This window comes from Mus caroli, chromosome X (assembly GCF_900094665.2).
Source record: "Mus caroli chromosome X, CAROLI_EIJ_v1.1, whole genome shotgun sequence".
NCBI classification, from domain to species: Eukaryota; Metazoa; Chordata; class Mammalia; order Rodentia; family Muridae; genus Mus; species Mus caroli.
This window is the reverse complement of record NC_034589.1, coordinates 147,929,267-147,956,892: the sequence shown is the minus strand read 5'-3', so window position 1 is coordinate 147,956,892 and position 27,626 is coordinate 147,929,267. Positions and strand designations below refer to the sequence as shown.

Here is a 27,626-nt window from a genome sequence, read left to right as displayed (position 1 = left end):
AGAGGCAGGCGGATTTCTGAGTTCGAGGCCAGCCTGGTCTACAAAGTGAGTTCCAGGACAGCCAGGGCTACACAGAGAAACCCTGTCTCAAAAAACGAAAAAAAAAAAAGCTATACAACAGAATGTGCATACATACATACTAACACATACATACGCGCACATATATACGTCTTCCTCTAGAGAATAATGACTATTATATGCTTAAATCAGAAAAAAATTTAAAGGGCAATTAATTCATGCTTTGATATAGACTTAGGCAAAGTACTCACCATCCATGTCATTTGTTGGAGAGAGAGATTCAGAGGAAAATTAATAGGTGGGTCTGACATGTATTGCAGCTCCTCTTCTATGTGGCTTTTTTGTAAAGGCTGTTTGGAATAAAAAATAAAGTAGGGCAGATAACTCCTTTGTCCCCTGAAAACACTGCTGGCCTAGATTTCCCCAGAGTTTGTGTGTGTGTGTTCTATTTTAGGTTATATTGAGTGTGGTCGTAGTATTAATGTCAATGTTTAGATCACACATTGAAAGAGCCATATGTGTTTCCTGCAATTGTTAATGACAGTTGATGGGTAATGCTGAGCTGGCCTTGATTTCTCCTCCTTTTCTTTTGGCTCATGATACAAACTTTTTTTGGTGGGGGGGCATGGTCACTGTTCTTTCTTTTTGTTGTTGTTTTATTTTTTATTTTTTTTTATTTGAGACAAGATTTCATGTAGCCCAAGGCTCACTTTCAACTATTGATCTTCGTATCTCTACTGTCCAATACAGAGATGAGTTATGCACCACTTGGATAATCTTTACTTTATGCCTCTGTGTGTGTGTGTGTGTGTGTGTGTGTGTGTGTGTGTGTGTGTGTGTATAGGATTACTGGGAGTCCCGTGTTTGCTCTGCCACAGGGCTCAGGCGGCTCAGGGAGGTGGGACACGGAAAGTTTGACTGCACTGACCCCACGCCACTACCGTTTGCCGGGCAGGTGTTGGAAGCTTCGGAACACTGCTCCAGGGGTGAGAAGGACAGTCTAAGGTCCTAGGGACTGCAGGAGCTGGCTCGGAGTTCCCCGGGCCTACAGGGAGGCCAGAGATGTCTGGTTCTCAGGCTCTTGGGCACCCAGGCACAGCTGGGAGCCGTGGAAGAGCTGAGAACAGAGTGGGGGGTCTGAGGGCTGGATCTAGCCTGGGGCCAAGGGGGAAAGAGGGGAGCTCTGGCTCGGTCCCTCGGTCCCTCGGATCCTGGTGAAAAGAGACAGTCCATGGTCTTAAGACATTTATTGTCATGGCGGAAAGTGCATGAGTAAAACCTTACCTAATGTCTTAGGGCGGGCCTGATGTTAAATACCTTTTACTCAGAGTGTCTGGGAAGGAAAGCTTAATTGGCTAAGTCTCCAGGCCTTTAGTTACCTCATTAAAATGGAGATCTGTCTTGAGGCTATGTGATCTGTGGTCACATCTTCTACGGAGGGGCTTGGGGCATTGCCTTTACGTGACTGAAGGACACAAGTCTATGGAGGGCTATGGCCTTCTGCCAGGAGCCTAGTGTCCAGGAGCGTGGCAAAATGTCTGTAGTCCCTTCAGGGTCACTGGGGTTTCTAACCTTTGTTCAACCTGGAACCAGGCTGCCTTTCACGGTCCTACATGAGTGTGTGTGTGTGTGTGTGTGTGTACTCTTGTATGCATATGTGTCTATAGGTGCTGGAGGAAAATCTCAGGTGTCATTCATTTGTATGAATGTCATCTACCTCCTTTGAGATAGTGGGTTTTTTGTTTTTATTAGCCTGGAGCTCATCAACTGGGCTAGACTGGCTGGCCAGTTAGCCCCGAGGGATCCTCTGGTTTCTGCCTCCTCAGTGCTGGAATTGCAACTCTGTGCCATCCTTCCTGGTATTTTGAGTGAGTTCTGGAGCTCAACCCAACTCAGGTGCTTATGCTTGCAAGCAACTGCTTTACTGACTGACCGATATATCCGCCTGGGCCACTTTGCTTCTGTAATAGCCGGGTCAATGGTAGAGCACAGACAAAAATGATTTGTTTGGAAAAGGATGTTTGGGAGTAAGCTTAGGGTTCAGTTTTTTGTTGTTGTTGTTGTTGTTGTTTGTTTGTTTCTTTGTTTATGTGAGTCCTTGCCTTTATTTCCTAGAGAGATGGAAAATGAATTTATAAATAAAATCTGGTTCCATAAATTATTTCTGGGGCTGGAGAGTTGGCTCAGCAGTTAAGAGCACTGGCTGCTTGCTCTTCCAGAGGTCCTGAGTTCAATTCCCAGCAACCACATGGTGGCTCACAACCATCTGTAATGGGATCTGATGCCCTCTTCTGATGTGTCTGAAGACAGCAGCAACAGTGTACTCATATAAATAATATAAATAATCCTTTAAAAATTATTTCTGATGAAGTCTTTTGTAGTTTAATGTATGTAGTGGTGTGGTACTCATTTTGAAAGTTACATATTTGTAGGTTTTTTTAAAAATAAAAATTCATATGTGGGACCAGGAAGGATGGCTTAGCAGTAATGAACACATGTTGCTCTTGCAGGGGCCCCAAGTTCAATTCCCATCACCCATGACTGGAAGCTCACGATAGCCTTTAACTCTAGCTCTAGGGGATCTGATGCCTCTGGTCTCTATGGGCACCTCCACTCATATGCACATACCCACATCCACATACATATACATAATTAAAATAATAAGAATAAATCATAAAATTGATATAAAATTAACACAAAGGAAAAAGACATGTCTATGTGAGCTTTTTTGTTTGTTTGTTTGTTTGTTTTGTTTTTTGGTTTTTTTTGAGGCATGGTTTCTCTGTATAGCCCTGACTGTCCTGGAACTCACTTTGTAGACCAGGCTGGCCTCAAAGTTAGAAATTCGCCTGCCTCTGCTTCCAGAGTGCTGGGATAAAAGTCATGTGCCACCACGCCCGGCTCTATGTGAGTTTCTAATCTCATTTTTATTGCATTTAAAGCTTGCTGTTCTTCTAATTTTTTCCATGCCCCTTACAAATATCTTTTTTGATAAATTCACTTCATACATATTTTCCTGACATGAACTAGTGCCAGCTGTACCATGTGTGTATCACATATTAAAGCTCCCCCACCCCAGATCTCTCTCTGCCCTCGAGTCTCTCTCCTTGTCTCTCCAGTGCTTCTTTCTCTACCTGCTTAGGGGGTTTCCATAGGGGAGACCTGGAAAGGGGATAACATTTGAAGTGTAAATAAGAAACTATCCAATAAAAGAAAAAATAGTTTTAAAAAAGACTACTCGCTGCTCTTCCAGAGAACCCAGGTTCAACTCCCAACACCTACATGGTGACTCACAACTATAAAGAAATAAAATATCCTATGTATTATTTGCTTACGTTTATGTCTGTGTACTACATCATGACTTTTGCAGGCAAATGGATGGAACTTGAGAATATCATCCTGAGTGAGGTAACCCAGTCCCCAAAGGACAGGCACAGTATATACTCACTTATAAGTGGATATTAGCCCTAAAGTACAGGATACCCAGGCTACACTCCACAGACCCAAAGAAGCTAAACAGGAAGGAAGGCTCAAGCAAGGAAGCTTGAATCTCACTTAGAAGGGGGAATAAAATAGTCATAAGAGGCAGATGGAGGGAGGAAACTAGGTGGGAGAAGGGATGGGGAGGGGGAGTAGGGGTTCAGGATCAGGTGTGGGGAGGCACAGGAGAGATGTTCAGATTGTAGAGTTTGAAAATCTCTGAAGAAAGATCCCAGACTCAGATACTATGCAAAAAAAAACACTCTCCAAAATGGCAACCCCAGAAAAAGGTGCACAGGCCTTCTTATAGTGAACGAGGAGAACTCTCTAGAAGGATTAGGTAATCTAAAATGTCATTGGTGGGTGCTGGGGGGTCACAGGCGGTTAGTGGTCTGCATTCCTATGTCATGAAGGTTTTCTCATAGGATGAGCTAGGGCTGCCCAGCACAGATGGCCCATTCTGAGACAACCTATTTCCCCATCTTTGTGGTTATTCCTGGGCTGTTCTTCAGGAGGGGGTTTTATGATCTTGTTCTGGATTTTCTAGTCTGTTTGTGGAGCTGGTGTCGTATGGCCTAGTTTCTGGGACTTATGGTCTGTGCCTGGAGCTGGTGCCTTAAGGCATTTTTTTTTTTTTAAATCAGACCTGGTCCTTAAATGGAAACAAATGAGGTTTATGTCGTCCTTTCATTCCCCCATTGAGCAAGGCCCCATCTCAAATCCTTGAGATGTCTCCAGGGGCTGATATTACTGCTTAAGAGTCATCAATTGTACTGTAAAGATTAGTGCTCATATGAATTTGACTAGAGCATTTATCACACAAGTGACAACAGTTAGCAAGAGTAGAATTGGTTCCACTAGTGCTTATATTAGCATAGGGGGACCCGGAAAATAATGATTCATACCAGTAACATAGCTCTCCTATGGCCTGGCTGAGCCCTCCCTGTTCCAGGAGGGATAAGCCTAATCCCCTCCCATTTTGTAATACTACTTCAGCTAATGAGTCTAGTGGCTGGTCTAAGTAAGTGATGGACAGGCTGTTCTAATTGAGCTAAGTCTGAGTCTTTAATATTATTTAGGCCTTGAAGAGTCTCATCTGCTTTGACAAGGGCCACAGTAGCAGTACCAAATTCCAGAGCTATGTCAGACCCTACAAGCACTGTAAATAGGATTGGTGAGGCCTCAAAATCTTGTTTTTCCCTGTACTGTTTCAGAGCTGTCTCCTTATAGGTACTTGAGGGGACAGGGGACCCAGGACACATAAAGCTGGAATTTCTAAGTATCTGTGGATGGACGCAAGGGATTAAACCTGAGGTGCATGCAAACCAAGTTCCATGGGGGGCACAAGGCAGGAGTTGCTGGATTCTACAGTAAGGGTGTAATCACCTTGCAAAGATGTTTAAGGTGAGGCAAGCTATTTAGTCTTCCCCCTTTTGCTATTACAAATAGTCCCTTTCCAGTTACTGCTTGAAGGGTGAGGACCAGAGTCCTCCCCAGGAACACCTTGACAGGCTTTCTAAGGGTGCCAACAGATTTTCTGTGGTAGCCCAGGTACAGTATGGGGGCCTGGGGTCCAAACAGAGCCAACAATCTTCTCTAGTGAGGTTAGTGATGGAGCTAATAGAATTAAAGGTGGAGTTAAGTAGTTTAAACAGGACTGTTGTGTCAAAGGCCCTAGGGAGGCCCATCCCATGGGCAAGCACCAATCCCTTACACTATTAATGATGCTGTTATGCTTGCAGACAGGAGTCTAGCATGGCTGGCCTAAGAGAGGCTCCACCCAGTCTGAGCTGACTCAGAGAGATGCAGATACCCCCAGTCAAACAGTGGATGGACTCTTTTTTTTTTTTTAAGATTTTATTTATTTATTATATGTAAGTACACTGTAGCTGTCTTCAGACACTCCAGAAGAGGGCATTAGATTGCGTTACGGATGGTTGTGAGCCACCATGTGGTTACTGGGATTTGAACTCAGGACCTTCAGAAGAGCAGTCGGCTCTCTTAACCACTGAGCCATCTCGCCAGCCCACTTAGGGAGTCTTATGAAAGAATTGGAGGAATGATTTCAGTCCCAAAGGGGATAGGAACGTCACAGGAAGAACAACAGAGTAAACTAACCTGGACCCTTGGGACTCTCAGAGAGCCCCAACCAGAGAGCATACACAGGCTGGACCTAGGCCTCCCTCAACATATGTAACAGCTGGGCTGCCTTGTCTGGTCTCAGTGGGAGAGGATGCGCCTAGCTTCACAGAGACTTGATGTGCCAGGGTAGGGGGATACTCAGGGAGGCTGCACCCTCTCAGAGGAGAAGGGGTGGGGGATGGGGAAGGATAATTGGAAGGAGTGACTGGGAGGTGGGCAGTGAGCAGGATGTAAAGCAAATAAAACAAAACAAAAAAGAAAAAAACATAACTATTTTCCCCTCAGTTTGTTAGTTTATTTATTTGCTTATTTATTTATGTGTATGTTTTGTCTTTGTGTATATATCTGTTCCACTTGCATGCCTGATGTTGTCAGAGGTCAAAGGAGTAGTGGCTGTAAAATGTTATGAATAAAGATCATGGAGTTGTGGGTTTTGTTTTGTTTTGCTTTTGGTGCTGGGAACTGCCTTAGGATGCCATGTATGCTAGGCAGCACCCTGCTACAGAGGTATATTATCAAAACTAATTGTGTATGTTAAAAGCATGAGTTTTACAGGATGTCAACTCTATCTCAGGTGTTTAAAACTAATTTATTTGGTAGTTTCTTTTTCATTAATTTATTCACTTTACATCCTAATATTGGCCCCCTCTCCTCCCAGTCCTCCCTCACACAGATCCTTCCCCCATCCCCCCTCCCCTTCTCCTCTGAGGCATCCTTCTTCCCCCTTAAGGCATCACCCTTCAGCACATCAAGTCACTGCAGGACTATGTACTTCCTCTCCCACTGACGCCAGACAAGGCAGCCTAGTTAGAGGAATGAGATCCACAGACAGGCAACAGATTCAGGGACAGCCCCTGCTCCAGTTGTTGGGGGACACGTATGAAGACCAAGCTGCACAGCTGTTACATATATGCAGGGGGCCTAGGTCCACTAAGTGCTTGCTCCCTGGTTGGTGGTTCAGGCTTTGGGAGTGCCTAAGGGTCCAGGTTAGTTGACTCTGTTGGTCTTCCTGTGGAGGCCCTGTCCTCTTCAGGTCTCTCAATCTTCCCCCAACTCTCCCACAGAACTCCCTGAGCTCCATCTAATGTTTGGCTGTGGGCCTCTGCATCTGTTTTCATATTTTTGTTTGCTTTTGTTTGAGTCCCGGGTCTCTCTACATAAGATAACTCTGGCTGTTTTCGAACTCACTATGTAGCCCAGACTAGCCATGAATTCAAGATATTTGCTGTCTCTTGCTTCCTAAATGCTGGGATTAAAAGTGTGTGACACCATGATCAACTCAATTTAAAAAAAAAAAAAGGTTTCAAGGAGAAGGCAGAATTCTTTTTTTAATTAATCATTCCCAGAACTAGGTCTTCCCCTATAAGGTTCTTGGCTGGTCACTGCTACAAGCAGTAGCAGTTTTTTTTTTTTCTTTTTGTCAATCTCATCTCAGGGCACCTATCCTGTAGTTAAAGCCAGCTCTGCTTAATTCTAGATGTATGTGTTCGGGTGTGTGTGTGTTACCCTTTTTGTATCTACCTCATGGCATGAACAAATCTTAACACAGCATTGAATAAGCTTAGCTCATACTGCCTGTCATTATGGTATATTCACACAGAAACCTGCAGCTCAGTGAACAGAGGCTCACTTCTTCCTTGTTCCACTTCCTGACTGCAGCATATCCTGGGGCAATAGACAACAGGTTCCTCAGAAGAAGTTCCCAATTTTTGTATCTAAATTTTGTTCCACCTAAACATTAAAGCACAATTGGGCTCCACATCTTAGATGATGCTTTTCATCTCTTCACTGTAACTTCTGGAAGCACCAACTCCTGTTATTTTTCTACAGGTACAAATGGCCAGCTTCTCTATTCATGCAATATTTAGTGCTAGTTTATCTTCACTCTTGCTGGTTTTCAATGCTATTCTAAATTTCTCTATCAGCATATATTGTTTTAAGTAAGAAAAATTGTATACACTTTACTATTTGCTGGGAGAAATTTCACTTTCTAAAATTTAGGTTTCTTAGTTTTGTTTTCTTACATAAACTATAGACTTCTGACTTGGTCCAAAAGAAACTCCATGGGGGGGGGGGGCTGGAGAGATGGCTCAGCAGTTAAGAGCACTGACTGCTCTTCTGAAGGTCCTGAGTTCAAATCCTAGAAACCACAGAGGCAGGTGGATTTCTGAGTTCGAGGCTAGCCTGGTTTACAGAGAGAGTTCCAGAATAGCCAGGGCTACACGGAGAAACCCTGGTCTCACCCCCCTCCCAAAAAGAAAGAACGAATGAAAAAAACCTGTATACACCTTGCAAACAATTAGGATATTGAAAAACTTACGATTACTCTTAGGGCTGACTGGTCAATACCCTCAGCCTTATGGTAGAGCTTATGATGACACAAATGACTTCTGTTTTAAAAAAATATTTTAAGATAGATTTATTTAATGTATATGAATATGCTGTTTTCATGCCCACCAGAAGAGGGCATGGGATCCCATTACAGATGGTTGTGAGTCACCATGTTGCTGCTGGGAATTGAACTCAGGACCTCTGACCCAGTGCTCTTAACCAAGATCTCTCCCACTCTAACACAAATGACTTCTAATTCCGTCAGAGGCTCTGCCTGCCAGCAGAACCCGGAAAGGCTGTGCTGACTGGACCCTAAGCTTCCGGTTGCTCTGGAGGAAGTCATCATGAAAGTTCAAAAGTCTAATCTCTTGGGTCGTACTATTACCCAGGGAGTGGGGACAAGCCTGAGTCGTGTATTATGTGTAGCTTTTTTCTCTGAATAGAAGTACCCTTCCCTGGAGGGTAGGAAACTCATAAACCTGATGATATAAACAAAGATAACAGACTCCTGAAAGTTACAAGATTCACAAAGTCCTTCAAAGTTATACAAACAGTAAACAATAGCTGGTGAGAGCAGTCTCCTGCTGGTTAAGCTGCCTGCAAGTGACTTGTAAGAACATTCTAGAACTCCAGGGGTTTAGTTCTTGAGATTTGTCACCAAGACTACTGGAGTATTTTTTTTATGTAACATAGCTGCCTTTGATTCATCTGAGCACCTATAAATAATCCCTCATCCATACACCTGAAGGAATCCCAATAAACTCAGTGGTTCACTAAACCAGACTTGGGTTTCTGTCACTGTTCGTGTCTCCCCAAGAAAATCACACCACAGATACAAAAAGTCAAGTCTGGGTTTCCCTATCCTTGAAAGAAACAGCCAATATTCCCACTCCAATTATGTGAATGCCAAACTGCTATGTGAAAGTCTCATCAATTACACCATAATTAGGTATTTTTTCACTTAAGCTAACTGCTTGATCAGTGCAACCTACCTATTCTTGGAACTTCATCATGTTCTACAGACAAGCCACCAATGAAGCTATCTATAGCTGGCTCCACTTGGCACTGACAACTGAGAAAATTTTAATGAATTTGACAGAGAAAGAACGCCTATGCAGAAATCAATTGGCCTTTTTTTCTCTACTTAGTTTCAGGTTTTAAAATCTGAGTTGGTTTCAGAGACCTTCTTTACTGAGGTTACAAAAACAAACCAACAGCAAGCTATTAGACTCTTCAATGACGATGTATTAACATTAAACCGAATGTACACATCCTGCAAATGAGGCATCAGGTGATCACAATTGTGTTGAGAGGTGCAATGGAACTCAATGAAACAGACACTTAGCAAAATAAAGCTTTAAGAAAAATGGCCAGGTAGTTTTTTGGATGTCAGACCATGTTATTATCTGTGTGCTTATCATAAAATATTTATCTCCTTAGATATTCATCAAGGTCAATGGCACAGCATTCTTAGATGTCTGTATTTTATTTAGATTCTATCACATAAACATACATAGCTTCTGAGACTAATACATTCATCAACTGTACCAGCTTTAAGACTTCTTTATATCCTCTGTTTGTAATTCTCACAATTAAGGATCTTTTCAAAAGCTTTAAGGTACAAGTCAAAACAAAAAGTTCCAAAGAAAAGGTCATTTTAATAATAAAGCTACATTTCACCACAAGAAATGAAACATTTAAATATAGCATATGGCATACATGGAGTTATACATTCTAGTGTCATTTTCCTTGTTCAGACTTTTTAATGTTTAAAGTCTATTAAAGTGACATACTGGGACCAACTTGGGGCCCCCTTTCAAAGCACTGACTTTTTTATTACAGTTAGTCAAATGCAGGAGCAAACAAAAGAAAATTCCAAGATCTAATAGAAAAACAACAGCAAAACCATGAAAATAACCACCTGTATGCTACTTGATTCATTCAGCTGAAAAGCCATTCAATGGTTTGGAGCAACAATTTGGCGATTTTAAAGGGGTGACATGAAAGGGTCCTTGCTAGATTCAGTTCCCATAAGGGAAAAGAAATAATTGCCACTATTTAATTATTCATTCAACCAAACATTTCTTCAACCCCTAAACAGTAAAGGAGAGTAATGCTCTGCAGATGATGAAGCTTAATAATAAAATAACAGAAACCTGAGACGGGGAGAAAGTAGCTAGATTTCCCTCACCCCATACACACACACAAAAGACAGGGAGAGAAGCAGCCAGGTTGAGTAGTACACATTTAACTAGAGTGTGGGTAAATAGAAGGTTTTTCTAGAAAGAGACATCTAAATGTCTCTGTGCTCCATCTCTGGGAATTCGAGTGTCCTAAAGTAGGGTTCCCAGACAGCATCACACAGGCTATGATAGTAGAGAAGGTCAAGGAAGGGCTTTAGCAGCAGCTGAAGCTCATAAGGAGAACCATAAAATGAAACTCTGCTAAAGCCCCACAAAGCAAAAATCGCAAAGTTTCTACTAAGAGAGGCCAGTGGTTGCCAAACTACCTAGGACTACAGTTCCATTTGGAATCTAGAATTTGGAACCCAGCAGTTAAGGGCAAAAGCAGCTTCTCTAGGTGGCCAGCAGCTCAGACGTAACACCGACAGCTTCAAGGGGGATCCAAACGCCACCTGTGTCAAGTCAAAAGCAACAGCATGTGAGATTGAAGCAGACACCAAGTATTTTGCATTCTTCCTTGGTTAATGCAATATTTCTCAACAGAAATAGTGTACAATTTTTATAGAATCATGATTTTACTGGTTCAAGTTTTCCTCATATAGGACTTCTCCAAAAGTGGCATGTGTTTTGTTTGGGTTGTTCTGCCCTTAAGTGAAGACCAGTTCTCCCTTGAGGAAGCAGGGCTAGTGCTCAGATTTATGAGGGACGAGGGAGGGAGGAATGGAATATGTTCTAGTTTACAAAGTGACTTCAGGCCAGCTTGGTCTATATGAGACCCTCTCTCAAAAAATTAATAGTGGCCTTTCACGAATTTCCTGTTTTGTGTCAAAGGACTCTAGGAACTTTCCAGAAAACTGACTGAAGGAGGCTCTAGAGCCCAATGTCTATACTGAAGACTCTATAGACAAGGGCTGAGGTCAGGTAGAAAGATGTACACAAAATGCAACTTTGTGCCCTTCCCACCCTATTACTGTATTTCTTTTTCTTTTCTTTTTTCTTTTTTTTTTTTTTTTTTTTTTTTTTTGGTTTTTCAAGACAGGGTTTCTCTGTGTAGCCCTGGCTGTCCTGGAACTCACTCTATAGACCAGGCTGGCCTCGAACTCAGAAATCTTCCTGCCTCTGCCTCCCAAGTACTGGGATTACAGGCGTGCGCCACCACGTCCAACTGTATTTGATTTTTTGAAAACAAACAAAAAAAAGATTAGACTTCAGTTTAGGCATCAAATTTCTATTAAAAGAATACAGTACCACAAAAAAGTGATGGAATTCTGAGAATCTAAAACCTTTTTAAGATAGGAGGGCTGGGGAGAAGGTTCAGCAGGTACAAGTGCTTGCTGAGCAGGCATCAATCAGTAAGAGTACTCTAGCCCCCCAGAAAGGTGAGATCCAGGTTCAGTGAGAGACCTTTTCTCGAAGGAATCAGGTGGAGAGTGATAGAGGACACCTTCATACACACACAGGCAGACACTATACACAAAAATGCAATAACAAAAAATATAAAATAGCAGGAGCCATAGGAATTACTAACTTATCCATGGATTTGATGATAGACCCAATTATGTTTGCATTGTTTAAAAATAAGCTTCAGGGGCTAGAGAGATGACTCAGTGGTTAGGAGTGCTTACTGCTCTTGAATAGGACCTGAATTTGATTCCTAGCACTCATATTACACACACACACAAACATACACACACACACACACACACATTTAAAAGCATTTTTTCTTTTCTTTTTTCAAGTCCTAACTTGAAGTAAATCAAATGTAAAATATCGGAGCATACAACTATGGAATGAACATACCATCCAGACTCTCACATGGGAGGGACTGGTCGGGTTCAGTAGTAAACTGTAAGCTTAGCACGGGAAGCACAGCACGGAGGGGGAGAAAGGGAGAGGAAGAGCAACTCGAGAGGCCAAAGTGTTCCTGAGAAACCATGCAAGAGTGAGCATCAGAGTGCCAGTGAGAACAAAAGCTCTGTGGCAACAGAAAGGTCAGCGTTGGGAGAGGACATTCAGGACACAAAAATCAAGTCCTTTCTTCTGTCACCTCAGCTAATCCAAGACAGAGGGCTGCTTGGGAAACTAAGTGGTGAGGTTTCCTTTACTACAACTACCCTGCAGCCATTTGAGCTTTCTCTCCTTGTCTCACTGTCCAACCTTCTCAACCTTCCTATCCGAATGGACATGAGTAGGACACTACATTAGGGGCCCACGTATAAAGCAATTACTTAGCATCCTTCTCAGTTTCTGTGCTGCAATATATATTTGTGTTTGTACTTTTCATTAAAATCAACTGTCCAAGAGGCTGGGCGGTGTTGGTCTTAACACATCTCCGTTAGAAGACCGTACCTTTCAGTAAAGGAACGCTGTCTTTGTCAACAGAAGGTGTTCAGAGTAGTCTCTTGCCCGGGACTGTTAAATCCTTCGATGAGGTTTTTGTTACAGTCATCAAGGCTGAGGTTTTCACTGGATTTCTTGGGGAATGCGGGAGGGCCAGTGAAATCTAAGATATCTTGAAGTGCCCGGGCATTACCAGTTCCATTTTGGTCCAGAGACATCCCAGGAATCATTTCACTCACTGGTGAAAACTCTGGGATGGAGATAAGTTCTTCTTTGGAAACAGGACTAGAAGAGACAGAAAATGAGAGACAGAGGAGAGAGGACATGAGAACTAAACATGATGTGGTAATGTACACTCCCCCCACACTTTGCTATGGTTTTGCTATACTGCTCTTATGGAAAAGTTCAAGTTGGGAAAACAAGTGAGTTCACATCTGGGAAGAGAGTGGACACAAGAAGCAAATGGGGTAGAGCAGTGAAAAGGAGTGAGTGCGGTGTCTGAGGCCTGAAAGAAAAATACCAACAGGCACCATCACATTACTAGAGAGAAGCAATGTCTTCCCAGAGCTTTCAGGCTGGGACATCCCAAGAACAAGCAAGGGCTAAAAGTTCCAAGTTAGCTGAAATGAGCCACTGATGCACACTGGGCCTCTTGGTGCTGCCCTTCTAGCAGTGCCGTCTATGGTGAGTAGCTTTTCCTATCTATCACTGGCCTCAGGTTCCTTCCTCTGGATAATGGGGAGAGGAGTTCTTTCTTCTTTCCACTACTTCTTCGAGTTGTGAGGTGACTATGCTGAGGAGAGTTAATGCAGGGCCACACGAAGCATGTGCTCAATTAAAGTTGAAGAATGGGGACATGAACCTGTTGTCACCCCAGGCAACTACAAACCCAATCTCACCCACTACATCCTTTCTAAAACCAGGCTTCCATTTCACCCTGACTGATCTAGATGAACCCAGCTGAGGCTTGCTTTTTCTTTATTTCCTTTCATTAGAGATTGCCACGCACACTCCGGTGAAGTCTGCTTGGCAGGTCGAGAGGCCTGGAAGCGCTCACGAGGCAAAGAGTTTCACGGAAGCTCATCTCCTAGAGTTTTGGTGTTCTCATTAACCCGTATACTCATACCCTGTCCCCGCGTTAGTCTGGTGTATGGATCCACGTGCTCTGTTTTAGTATTATCTTATTATAAGTGCCTTTTAAGATTGAATTCTGACATAGCTAAGCCTTCGCCAGTATTCCAATGTCCTAGAAAGTCCTTGAACTGACCATGGGCTTGGAATTCAGGAAGAATGTTGCCTGTTCAGTGACATTCAGAATTGCCTCTGGTATTACACTATCACTTAGAATAAAAGCCAAGTTGCTCCCATACACAGGAATTTACAATGGTTTAGGAAGTAGATGGGGCTGTGGTTTTAGAGTATTACATTATTCATGAGATGGTTAGCTAGAACGGAACTCCCTAACTAGAACCATGACTTGGGCATGAAAGCCCTTGCCCCGGGAGTGTAAAGACCTCACACCTAAGGCTTCTAAGACTATAGCTGACCTTAGCTAGGGCTGACTTTGTCTCAGTTATTTTATTGCCCAGTTCCTGCCAGTCTTTGTGTTTTAGTAACAAGCTTTTCCCCTATCATCATTCTGTGACAGATAATTCTATGCGGCCAAGGCTGCCATGGAATTCTTGGTTCTCCCATCTTAGCCTCCAGAGTACTTGGATTATAAATACCTGACACCATTCTCAGATTTAAATGAAAAGCTTACTTAAATGTGAGACTTTGTGGGCACAGGAGACTGACGGTGGCTTGGCTAAGATCTCCTTTACTTGAAGGTGCACCTACTTCCGAGCCTCAGAGGGCTGGCTAGTCAAAGATTCAGAACTGCTACCCTTTCTTTTGACAGCTTTAACTGAGAGGAGCGACTATGACCACAGTTACTCCTGCATCGCCTAACACTGAATGAATAATATATATAGTAATAAAAATGACGCCCTGGTGGAAAACCAACCTCCAGATAGCCTGTTGAGATTGGGAACACATCTTTGCTTAGTGCTTTCCCTCCCTCCACAGTTCTTCTTCAATACATCATATGCCGCAAAACACCCATGACAGCTTTCCTGAATCAACAGAACCTGCTCCCAAGGTGATTCACTACAGATGAAGAAGATGAGTGAAGGGATACAAAAAGAAAGGCATATTGTAAAGAAATAACTAAAAGAAATGAAAAAGTGAAAAAAGATGAAGCATGGACTGGCCAAGAGACTGAACTTCAATGCAACATAAATGAACATACCTCACATCCATAGACTGAACTTCTTCAGTTGAATCATCCAGACTGTTTGATTTCCCATCAAGGACATCCAGATGAACAGGTCCCCCAACTGGTTTCAGACCAGTAGAAAAAATGTCTTGGGGAAAGGTTTCTGGAGCAGCACGCTCTGAGCCACTTACTTTCTGGCAGGTGTTCAACACATTGATTTCTGATCAAGAACAAAAAGTCTTCAGATGAATCATAATGTCCAAATTTAATAAAGCAACAGGAAACATAACAAGGCAATTATTCTCATCTTTCCTTTCACCAGTAATACAATAGTTTTTTAATTATTATTATTATTTTTGGAAAAAGAGCCAGCAGGAACTGCATGCACTCAGCTTCACAAAGAAGAAGAGAGTATGACCTTACTATGAGTGTCTGCAGGACCTCAGTTTAAGAGACAAGCCAGGTCTTAGTAAGATCTGATATGCAGTCAAGGTCCCTAGAAAGGATCCTGGGCCAACCGTCAGTCATTAGAGCAGCTAAAGAAGGCAGTGGGTTTCCAAATGGAGCCAAAAGCCCTTATGCTGGAAAGATGTTTCAGGAAGCAAAACTGCCAGCAACCACTGTCCTGGGCCCAGTTGCACTACCCTGACCTCCAGCAGGAAGGTTCACTAGTCCTCATTACCTAAAGGATCCAAACATCAGACCTCACACTCACCTATTTTGTTGGGGACAACTGGTTTTGCTTTATTTTCAACATCTGGAGGAGGCTGCAGCTCCACTTTGGGGTCTTCCTTCTGGAAAAAAACAGAAGGGGAATGACTTGGAAAGAACGGGGAAGGGACAAAAGAGGAGTAATAAAGAAATAACTATAAAAAAGAAATTATTTTTAAAATGAAGCTACTGGCAATGACTGAGGAAGAAATCAAAAGGTGATGTAAGGATGAAAGACTGACATAAAGAAAAACAAATATATTTTTTTAAAGTACCAGGGAGTATTTAGAACCCTTGTGGGCCATAGCAGGAAGTGGTTCTTTGAAGCTCTGTGTATTCCTTAATTATTATGTCACCTTTCTGTTCAACTACTCTGTCTTTCCTTATACTACCACCCCACTGCTCTAAGGGAATCTTTTACCTCTGAAACTCCTCTTTCCTTTAAGGTCTCAGTTCCTTCCTGAGCCCCACCTTGACCAGAACAGGAAAAGTCTCCGTTTTCTATGCATTCGTCTCCAATCTTCAACCTCACTAAATGTATTCTGCTGTTCTTCACTCATGAAATAATGGCCATCTGAATTCCTACCTTCACTTCTAGAGACGCATCACTCTTCCTTGTTCTCTTCATGATTTCATCTATTCTCTGGGGGGAAAAGTAAGAGGCCTCTAAGAATAAAATTATATAAAAAGGAAATTGGCTCCATATGCACTTTCATATCTCTCAGAAAAGTTGTAAAAGATAAATGTCAGCAGACGGAAAGTAGCAGAGAAATGTTTCCCATTGGCACTGCCGAGGACTTCCACTGCTACAAGCAAGGTCAAAGCAGATCCAGAATTAACATCCAATTTGTACACTAACTTTCCCTTTCTTCTCCTTAAATTAACAAATTACTGTCTGCCATTCAAGACTATGCAATAGAAAGCTAAGTTGACCAGTAGCTCAGAAAGGATCTCCGATCTCTTAGTTCCTAGACCTATAGCAATACAAAGCCCACACTAGGCCACAACAAAAATGGGTCTGCATGATCAGTCTTCTTAAAGTCAACTTGATACATAAGTACATTAAGTTGAAAAGAAATAACATTTTCAATAGAAAGACAAACACTGTTCAATTAGATTCAGATAGCAAGTCCTGACTAAACTATATGTTGTTTACAAAGGACACTCATAAATAAATCCTGTCTTGAAACACAAAAAAGAACTAAGAAAGGAATCTCATGATAAAATTGTCAATTTACAAAGAAAATGTAACTATATTAATAATAGGGCTTCAACATCCTTATTCTCTCTCTGTCTCGCTGTCTCTGTCTCTCTCTGTGTGTGTGTGTGTGTGTGTGTGTATGTGTAACAAAACTGACAGAAATGAAAGGCAAAATGGAAAAATTCAAAATCACAAAAAGATCTCTGTTGTTTTGAGAGCTGAGGGTTAATAAAATGACCATATATATGATCAACAAGCACTCACACCACTGGGCTACATCCCCAGCCCACTAATGGGGCTTTCTAACCACTCCTTTTCCAAAAACCAATAGAATATGATGACAGAAAAAAAAAACATAATAAAGATATAGACTGATTTCCTTCCTGTTTCTGTCCTCACCTTAAGTCCTCCTGATCCCTCCACTCTTACCTTCTTCCTCTCCAGTCGTTCCTGCTCAATCTGCAGCATAATCTGTTCTCTTTCTAAACGCATCTGATTGGCAGCATCCTGTGCCTTTGCTTCTGCTGCTTCTTTCTGAAAGAAACAAACCAAAGCACAGGCTCTAGTAAGGTAAGAAACAGTGGAGTAGTTCCCTGAGCTCTGTACAGGTGCCTTCATCCCACCATCTCCCTCAAAGTCAAGGTTTCAATATTTAATATACACTTAGGCAACATACTTCTGACACAGAAGGGAAGGTTGAACATGGTGCATATACTCTCACCCCACCATATAAACCACATGTAGTTTTCTTTTTCTTTTCTTTTCTTTTTTTTTTTTTTTGGTTTTTCGAGACAGGGTTTCTCTGTATAACCCTGGCTGTCCTGGAACTCACTTTGTTGACCAGGCTGACCTCGAACTCAGAAATCTGCCTGCCTCTGCCTCCCGAGTGCTAGGATTAAAGGTGTGTGCCACCACGCCCGGCCCTGTAGTTTTCAAAGATGGTGAAGGTCTCTGTGTTTATGGGCAGGCTCTGGCCAGGAAGTGTGCATGCATATAGGCAGACAGTTCCAGAAGTTAATTCCTCAAAAAGCAGTAGTCTACAATGTGGTGGTTTGAATAGGTTTTGCTCACACAGATTCATGCATTTGAATGCTTGGCCTACAGAAGTGGTGCTATTAGGAGGCGTGACCTTGTTGGAGGAAGTGTGTCACTTGGAGGAAGGGCTTGGGGTCTTCTAGTGCTCCATCTCCACCTAGTGTGGAATCAGAGCTTCCTCTTAGCTGCCTGTGGAAGTCAAGTCTCCTTTTGGCTGCCTTTGATGTAGAACTCACAGATCCTTCTTCAACATGATGTCTGTTTGCAGGCTGCCATGCTTCCTGCATACTTTCCTTAAAAGTATTTTAAAACTAGTACAAAAAAAACCTTGCATCGTGGACCGGACCTCTGAAACTGTAAGCCAGCCTCAATTTAGTAATGTTCTCTTTTATAAGAGTTGCCTTGGTTATGGTGTCTCTTCACAGACACCATAAAACTCCAACTAAGACACACAGTAAGGAGTAGAGTTAATAACTTGCCCAGTTTCCTTACTCAGGGAGGAAATTCTAAGTCATTATCATTAGTCTCAGGGGTTCCAATGGCACTAAGTTCCAGTTGCCCACAATAACTTATTCATTGATATACTTATACTGACTTTCTTTATTCTCACACCAGATTAATGAGTTTTTTCTCCCAAATAAACCAATGGAACCCATATTCTTATTGCAGTGTCTGCCTCTAGTAGAGAAATCCAAACTGACATGAACCACATAAATGACTTCACTTTATTTCACACGAGTTCCATTTAATAACCAGTACAAGGAGTTATTATCATGGTTATTATGATCAGTCCTTCCAACTGAACAGATTGTTGCCTAATATTAACTAATGACACTGAATAACAAGAGTCTGAGACTTCAGGCTGTACCTGGTTTTCAATCATGGCTTTTTCCTTCTTTTCTTTTTCTTGTTTTTCCTTTTCTTGCTTCTCTTTTGACAAGAGCTCCTCCTCAGCCTTCTCTTTTGCCTTCTCTTCTGCCTTTCTTTTCTCTTCTTCCTCCTGCCGTTTTTTTTCCTGTTCTTGTTTATAGGCCATTTCTATGCGCAGCCTTTCCTCTTCTGCCTTTCTTTTCAATTCCTCTTTTTCCAGCCTTTTGAGAACAAAAGCATTGTGAGAGGATGATATACTCCAAAGGCAAACTGCCAATGGACCATGTGCTAACCATGGCAGATAAAGTTCAACATGTTTACACACACACACACACACACACACACACACACACTCACCCTCACTCTCTTTCAAAGATTAAAAGTGAGTCAGAGAGTGAGTGAGCAAGGGACTGGGAGAGCAAGAGAGTGAGAGCAAAAGCTAGAGCGAGAAAGCCAGAGAGAGAACATGTGCATGAGAGAGACTGAGACTGTTATAGTAGTATCCCTATGGCCCTAAATCTCCTTAAACCTCATTATCACTGAAAACATCAATTCTTTCCCATATACCTACCAGCCTCTGCTTATCTTCTCTTTGGTGGATTCAGGGAAATTCAATCCCCATCCTTTTACTGAAAAGATTCCCTTTTACCTCCCTTAAAGTATTTTAAAGCTAGCCAAAAAAAAAAAAAAAATTTTTTTTTCATGGGAAACTAGGTAATTCACTATCTTTTCCAAGTATGAAACTTCTCACTTTAAGAACCATTTCATCACAGGGCATGGTGGCGCATGCCTTTAATCCCAGCACTCGAGAGGCAGAGGCAGGCGGATTTCTGAGTTCGAGTCCAGCTTGGTCTACAAAGTGAGTTCCAGGACAGCCAGGGCTATACAGAGAAACCCTGTCTCAAAAAACCAAAAAAACCACAGCCCCACCCAGGGGTCCATCCCATAATCAGCCACCAAATGCAGACACTATTGCATACGCCAATAAGATTTTGCTGAANGGACCCTGATATAGCTGTCTCTTGTGAGGCTATGCCAGTGCCTGGCAAACACAGAAGTGGATGCTCACAGTCATCTATAGGATGGAACACAGGGTCCCCAATGGAGGAGCTAGAGAAAGTACCCAAGGAGCTGAAGTGGTCTGCAACCCTATAGGTGGAACAACAATATGGACTAACCAGTACCCCTAGAGCTCATGTCTCTAGCTGCATATGTATCAGAAGATGGCCTAGTCGGCCATCATTGGGAAGCGAGGCCCATTGGACTTGCAAACTTTATATGCCTCAGTACAGGGGAACACCAGGGCCAAGAAGTGTGGAGTGGGTGGATAGGGTAATGGGGGGAGGGTATAGGGGACTTTTGGGATAGCATTTGAAATGTAAATGAAGAAAATAACTAATAAAAAATTGGAGAAAAAAAGAAAAAAAGACCCCCCCCCAAAAAAAAGAACCACTTCATCTTTTCCTCCTAGCCCTCTACCACAACCCACCCCTACCCTGCATTTGTCATTGTCACTAACCTTCCTCCACACTCTAGTTTCTCTTCTAGAGTTCGACAAACCTTGAACAGTTGTCATTCTCGTGATCTTTGTTATCATATCCATACTAGCCCAGTTTTCCTTCTCTGCTTTGGTCATTGGCTACTGGGGAGAGTCTTCATACAGTGGACTTTCTCTCTCAATCTCTAGCATTTCACATCTTAAGTCCCTTATCGTCATAGTTGGCCCACACTATTGATGTGCTCGATAGGTCTTGAATTGTTTAGTCTTGTAGATGAGTATGTGGACTTTGCTGTTCATTACTCCTGTGTTTTCAGTTTTCATTTTAAAAGCTTCACCTTCACCACCAATCTTTGGTTTGATCTTAGCCCATCCTTCTGCCTCTTTGGTGACCTTCCCTGGTGAGCACTGTACAAATAACTTATATCCTCTTCCTTTCATCAGGATCTCCCCAGGATTCTGGTTCCTGTGACCACACAGAGGCTGCTCTGTTCCCCAATTCCCACCCTGTGTGGTCCTTAGGATCACTCATACCCTTCCTTGGTTTCCTAGACTGGCTAGAGAAAGGCACAAACAAAGCTGATTGCTCTTGGGCCCTTTAGACTCCGCTGACATGTTTTTTTAGTCGTGTCTCTTGGACTCTATGTGGACCTTTTGTCAACCTTTATCCTCATTCTAGTTGACAGTATTACCTCCTTCTCAGAGAAAACTGGGACCACTTCACTGCTTCTACACTTCCCTCATTCATTCATTCATTCTCTTAGTACTGAGAATGTTCCCTGCCTGTTCTGCCTAATATGCAAATGACTGTAAATGCTATCACTTATGCAATTAATCTCATACCTTCCCATTACTCTTACTTCTTTTGCTAGTTTCCATTCCTTCCAATGCTAGTTTCACCGTTCTATATACAACTTTCCATTCGCTGCAAAAATACTCAGGTCTCAGGCATCCCAATCCACCTTCCTTAAATTCTCTTCCACCCACCTTCTGCTCTATGACCATGCTCTTACCTCTTTCAGGCTACTTCATGTCTTTGTACCTGTCTTCTCAGTAATTTAACTCCAAAAACCAAATCTGTTCATGTCTAATCCCAAGACCATTCTCAGCCTCAACATGTCTTGCCTGGTAACACTGACTTTCTTTCCTGTGAGGCCCTCTTAAAAACAGCCCCTGGCCATGAGGTGGTGGTGTCATTTCTCTCTCTTGTCTGTAATCTAAGTTCCTGTAAACATTGGAAGGCCAGTGCCTGCCCTAGCTTACACCCAAGTCACCTGCCACCTAGAGACTTAGCTAGTGAGAAGCCAGGTAAGAACAACACTGTGAGCCTCTGCCTGCAGTTTCAGGTCTGTGTTCTCATTTGGATAAGGACTCCAGGTTGACTATGTGGCCTGGTCATGAGAAGCTTTATTTCAATCTTCTTTGATATGGGCTCCTAGCAGTCATTTCAGGTTCTACATGTAATCTATTTTATAATCCCAGGAAGCTCTTATCTTCACCAGACTGGATTTAGGGTATAAGGATGCTTGTCCTAACTCCAACAATCTCACTGTATATCTTGGGCCATCCCCAAGCCCAGAGGCTGGGACTGCTTTGTGGACTTCTGAGAGAGCACTGCATCATCTTTTTGTTCTTTTAGGGCCTTGTTGCCTTCTAGAACATCTAGTAAGTCTGTTCTTTAAAGTGAGTCTCCCAGATCCATGACTCGGACAATATTTGCCTCAACAGCTAGTGACAATAACTGCACTTTCCAGAGTTTAGCACAAGTATCTTTATTTTTATCTTTTGCTACATTTTTCCAACTGGTAACCACAGTTTTGTGACTTAAACTATTAACACTAAACAAAACAGATGTGAAGATGATCCTATTCCAAGAGATGTCCACTGTGTTCCAGCCTCAGGCTGTCTGCTACTTTCCTTTCTCACCTTGCAGGTAGCACTATCAACGCTTCACATTCTGGCAAGAGAGAGGAAAACTGATTTGGAGTTAAATGTATTCATCTCAATTTCATCTTGGCCTCAGGGTTCTATTTGATTTCTAACTACCTGTGTGTTCTGCACGTACCTATGTTTATCTAAAATCAGATGGTTAATTTTTAGCTTTTCAGACTTGTTTTTAAAAAACCTTTCCATGGTCTATTATTTGGGCATACCATCCTCCTAAATACTTCAAATCAAACCTTAGTATCTCCTCCAAACTTTGCTCCTTTTTTTTTAACTTGTCTCAGTATGTATACACCATTTTCTTCTGCTTTCACTACAAAATTTTAGCCTGGGAGTCTACTTAACCCACTGCTGTTACTGGCAGCATTTTAGTTGAGCTTCTTCCTCTTCGCTGAGCACCAAGCAACAGTGATCAAAGACTGTACTCTGGCCTTTTAAAATGTTAGCCAGAAAAGGGAGACAACCTGTAGACGAATGAGGCTATGTTAGTCATGTGGAACTTAGCTCAAAGGTAAAGAGAAATAGATCAGTTTTTTCTCCAATACAGGTCCAGAAATGCCGCAGGAGCTACTTGACCTGCATCGTGAGCAAGAAAGACTCATCAGATGGCAAGGAACATGAGTTCATGTGAAAGCACAGCTAAAGAAAGGTTTTTGTGGTTGTGGAGCTGCATACTGGAACATATGAGGAGGTTCGCAGACTGGCCTAGACAGAGAAGGCAGAGAGGCAAGGAGTGGCTGGTCTGTGGTAGATTTGGTAGGCTTTGATAAACGCTGTAGTCAAAAGAATCACTAATAAGGACAATCACATTTATTTAAGAAAAGTCACTCTGGAAACAGCATGGACATCATCTCTGGGAGATCTGAAACACTCAGCTAAGATTCTACAGACATAGTCTAGATGACCTATCTGGTGCTGGAGGAGCATGGGGAGAACGTTAACATGAGAGCTAATGAAGACTTAACTGATAACTGATGTGATGTGAAGGATGACAGAAACGTTGAAAGTAGCTCTGAGATGTTGGAAATGGGGTATATGGGAGTTACGGAGTGCATGAAGTGAATAAGAAGTCTGAGTGACATATACTAATTTATGCCTTTGAAATGCTGAATTTGAGGTAAGTGTGAGACACAGTTAAATACATTAGAAAGTCTAGGATTTACGTTATAGAACAACTTTCTGAGATAAAGAAATGACTTATAAAATGATGCTATGTGGAAATAAACAATGATATGTGGCTAATAAGGCTAAGGAATTGAATTTTCCTCAATTCACATATATCTAGATGTTATGGTATAATAAAATGCAGCTTTAGAGTAAATTCAGGGCATAGGCACAGACTCGGGAGTCTTCAGTATATTGCAGAAAAGTATAGAAGGTTTACAAAACAAAGTTACAGTTAGCTTCAGAAATAGGTGATAAACACAAGGTAAAGGGGAAATGGACTCAGGAAGGGAAATGAGAGCAAGTTCGTGGCTAAGCATGAAAACTGCTGCATCAGCTGTCAGCCATAAATATTTTGAAGCCAGAGAAAACTGGAAGGATGTCAGGGGCAATAGCTAGCACCACTACGGGAAGGGGACACTTGTCAGGCAAAAAGCTAGTTAAGGACTAAGGGCCTGGAGTCCAGGCAACATTTCGGAGAGATGCAGGAAAGACAACAAGTAAGAATAAAAAACAAGAACAAGTTCCACGAGCCAAAGGAAACCAAGAATCAAATGAAGAATTGGGTAGGGGTGGAGAGACGGCTTAGTGGTTAAGAGCTGTTCTTCCAGAAGTCATGAGTTCAATTCCCAGCAACCACATGGTGGCTCACAATCATCTATAAGGTGATCTGATGCCCTCTTCTGGCCTGCAGGTGTGTATGCAGCAAAGCACTCATACATTAAATAAATAAAAATTAAAAAAAAAAGAATTGGGTAATGAATGATTGCAGGGTGTGTAGAAGTGTGAAGGGTTTGAGTTGGGAAAATAAAGACAGGAGCTAATGATTCTTTCTGCAGCTGGGCTGTGAAGGAAATGTGAGAGTGTAGAAAGTAGCTAGAAGGTATACAATTAGTTCTTAAGTACACAGCAATAGGGATGTTATCTCTGTGGCTACTTTTACCAATCTGTCATTCGAAATCCCATGATTTATTACTTGTAATTTCCCTTACTTAACCTCCAGCCCACCCAAACCAGCTTGAATACATCATCCAACAATAACAAAACATGTTGATATCGATCAAAAGGCTGGAGTAAGAAAAAATGTAAGAGATGTTCAGAAGAAGGGACCTATCACCCAACTGTTAGAAAAATAGATCAACAAACATTTAATCAGAAACCACAAAGATTTTTTTATAAGGTGCTCAAGGATCAGGAATATTAATTATTTGTTATTATAAATTCAGTGCTGGCCTTGTGATACAGCACTGCTTGCTTCCTGCCATGTTCTCATTCTCTAAATGGTACAGGATTGTACTCTGTGATTATCCCAAGACCATTCTTTCTCTTTGTAGTGATTAAATTGACCTTGTCCTTTAACAATTTGTTTCCTTTCTGAACACAAAGATCAGAAAAAGCAGGACTACCAGTATCACAGAAAAGGGTCCTAGTACTATTACCACAGCGGCTTTCAAACACTGATGAACTGCTGACGTAGGATGAGACTAGAGCAAGCACATGTCCACTATGTTTCCCAGACCCTTCTGATAAGATACTCTCCAACATTTAGAGAAGCACTGCAATGGCATCCTTTGTCCTGTTCCAGGTGAGCATTTCCACATAACTCATCCTCATGGGCTTGGTTGGGGCTTGCCTCTTCTCTCTAGCCCCTTATCTCTGGGACTCTAATTGACTCTCTTTCCTCCCAGACTTTTGAGCACAAGTTAGGATCATTTGGGAAGCAGAGTCAAGATCTCTATATCTAGTATCTTCTATCTTTCCAGAAAGACTCAATGTATCATAAAAGTCCAAACTCTCCGTATAGTTCTACTAGAGTTGCCTCATTTCTATATCTAAGAAGGGAAAAGAAGGTACCTGTAACATTTAGATCCTGGAAATGTGAATTTCTAGCTCCTCAGAAAAGAGCAACTGTTAATAATATATAGAAGAAGATGCAGTCTCCTAAGCACCTTCCCTGTAGTCCATACAATCTAGATTCCAATACTTCTGTCCAGGTTTTGGTAACATAAAAATTGTAAAAATAAAAGCAAGCTATTTTTCCAACTCCACCTTTACAATAGATTACACAAATCTAAGTGTCTGTATACCTTTCTCGTTCTTCCTTTTCCAGTCGTTCTTGCTCCTCTTGTTCCTTCTGTAGCCGAGCCTGACGTCTCTTTTCAGCTAGGATCTTTGCAGCCTCTCCTGCATCAGTGGTACCTGCTGTGGGTTTTCCTGAGGCAGTCGGACAAATGGTAGCAAAAAATACATAAATAAAAAGATCAGGGGAAATGAACACAATGAGTCCACTCACATAGAATGGACACAACACTATTTAACTCAGTATGGTGATGGCAAACAATACAAAATAGTGCTAAAATTAATCACTAAGCAGAAGAAGCTGCAATGGGCTAGCTTGTCCCTGGGTGTGTTCACTCCACAGTAGGGGCAGGAAATAGTTCAGTACAGGGCTACAAGCAAGTTCTACAATACTACATTATTAATGAACTCATTGCATGACAGAGACTTTAAGGACTAAAGCTAGTGCTTTGTCATGCAAAAGTACACATATAGGCTGTATGTGGCTCATCTTAGCACTCCTATGAAATCTTACAGTCACAAGCAGAGTCAAGGTCTAGGTCTACTCAGAAAGAAAGGAGGATTCAAAAATTATGAGCAAACCTGAGAAAGCAGTATAAGGGGATGAAGTTGTCCTAGAGGAAAACCCCAAACCATGAGAGTGTGATACACAGTTCAGGACAGAGAGAGAACAATGAGGGGAAAGCTAAGTCTAACTGGCAACATCAACAGGGCCGGTTTACCTGCACTGTGCTCAGCCTTCCCTCCAGGGGCAGACTGTTTCTCAGTCGCATGCTTATCTGCTACATACTTCTCGGTGGCATACTTGTTAGCCATGCGCTTCTCTAGGGTTTCTTCTCTAGGTAGGACAGTGCTCTGCTGACCAGGGGCACCTTCCTTTTCCTTGTTACTTTTCTCCTTCTCTGCCTTCTTCTTTGGTGTTTCTTCATTTGCAATGGGTGGAAAGTAAAACTTCACAGGAGACCCTAAGTACGTGGGCTTCGCTGTCTTTGGTGACTGTGGATATGTTTTTGAAGTTATCCTGGAAAACAAAAGTAAGGCATAACAGATACTGAGCTTGATCATAGAACTTTTCCTAAGAAATTTTGTTCCAGGAAACTAAATAACTTCAACCTTATATAGAATGAATTGTAGGGTTTAGAATATACTTCCCAGAGTCATCCTGAAAGAAATACATGGCACCTGGAAGATGTTCTTGGAAGAAAGAGAAATATTTTAAGAAATCTACCTGGTAATACCCTGCCCTAAATTCATCTTTGTGTGTGTGTGTGTGTGTGTGTGTGTGTGTGTCAATGTTTAGGACAGGATAGTAACATGGTTTGGATATGATTATTCAACAAAAGACGTGTGTGTGTGTGTGTGTGTGTGTGTCTGTGTCTGTGTGTGTCTGTGTGTGTCCATGCTGTGGTGCACATGTGAGTTCAGAGGACAATTTTGTGGGGTCTCTCCTTTCACCTCTATGTGGGCTCCTGGCACTAAACACAGGTTTCCAGATTTGGGTGGCAAATGCCTTCATACAAAGAATGAATCACCCTACTGGCCCAGTAAGCTACACTTTCTGAGACTGGATGTGTTAGGAGTGGGGAGCAGCTTTCCCTGCCTCACATATACAGGACCTTTCTTCTTTTCTCCATGCAGCATGAGTACCTCACCAGAAGACAAGGGAATGCTGGCACTATATGCTCTTCATCTGCTATGCCTCCAAAATCTGTGATCCAAACCAAACCTCATTTCTTTATGAAACATCAAGCTTCAAACATTTTCTTATTTTAATGTAAAACAAATTAAGACAGAATATTGAGCATTTCCTATACCTACCTTTTAGATGAACATTAGAGTTGGATTTGGTTTCAGCATATGGCAATAGACAAACTGGTTTTATTTTATTTATTTCAAACTTTATTGTCAGAAAAAAAAAACCCACATAGACTCATGTGTTTGAAAGTTTGGCCAACATCGAGTGGCACTATTAGGAGATGTGACCATGTTGGAAAAGATGAGGCCTTGAAGTCTCATATATATTCCCCTCTGCTGCCTTCAGATCAAGACATAGAACTTGGCTCTTCTAGTACCAAGTCTACTTGCACAGTGCCATACTTTGAACTGTTTTTATCTCCTTGTACAAAGCTCAAGCCCAAGTGGATCAAGGACTTCCACATAAAACCAGATACACTGAAACTAATAGAAGAGAAAGTGGGGAAGAGCCTCGAGCACATGGGCAGAGGGCAAAATTTCCTAAACAGAACACCAGTAGCCTATGTTCTAAGATCAAAAATTGACAAACGGGACCTCATAAAATTGCAAAGCTTCTATAAGGCAAAGGACACTGTCAATAAGACAAAAAGGTCACCAACAGATTGGGAAAAGATCTTT

The 27,626-nt window shown here is 42.0% G+C and overlaps 1 protein-coding gene across 7 annotated transcripts in view; it reads right to left on the bottom strand.

Annotated features, from left to right (window-relative positions):
- Positions 1-9,206: 9,206 nt before the first annotated feature.
- Positions 9,207-27,626, bottom strand: part of Map7d2 (MAP7 domain containing 2) — an 80,611-nt gene continuing 62,191 nt past the window's right edge. For 2 of the 7 annotated variants that reach the window (XM_021153551.2, XM_029473682.1), the window contains 9 exons: positions 25,976-26,274; positions 25,262-25,388; positions 18,567-18,789; positions 17,093-17,197; positions 16,049-16,105; positions 15,467-15,545; positions 14,785-14,971; positions 12,504-12,779; positions 9,439-10,606 (listed from right to left, as the gene is read on the bottom strand). In XM_021153551.2, coding sequence (XP_021009210.1) covers positions 12,530-12,779; positions 14,785-14,971; positions 15,467-15,545; positions 16,049-16,105; positions 17,093-17,197; positions 18,567-18,789; positions 25,262-25,388; positions 25,976-26,274 — 1,327 coding nt within the window. In that variant the 3' untranslated portion in view covers positions 9,439-10,606; positions 12,504-12,529. Of the gene's footprint in view, positions 10,607-12,503; positions 12,780-14,784; positions 14,972-15,466; positions 15,546-16,048; positions 16,106-17,092; positions 17,198-18,566; positions 18,790-21,825; positions 22,024-25,261; positions 25,389-25,975; positions 26,275-27,626 lie in introns of those variants that run through there. The other 5 variants (XM_029473684.1, XM_029473683.1, XM_021153553.2 and 2 more) reach the window with 4 other exon arrangements.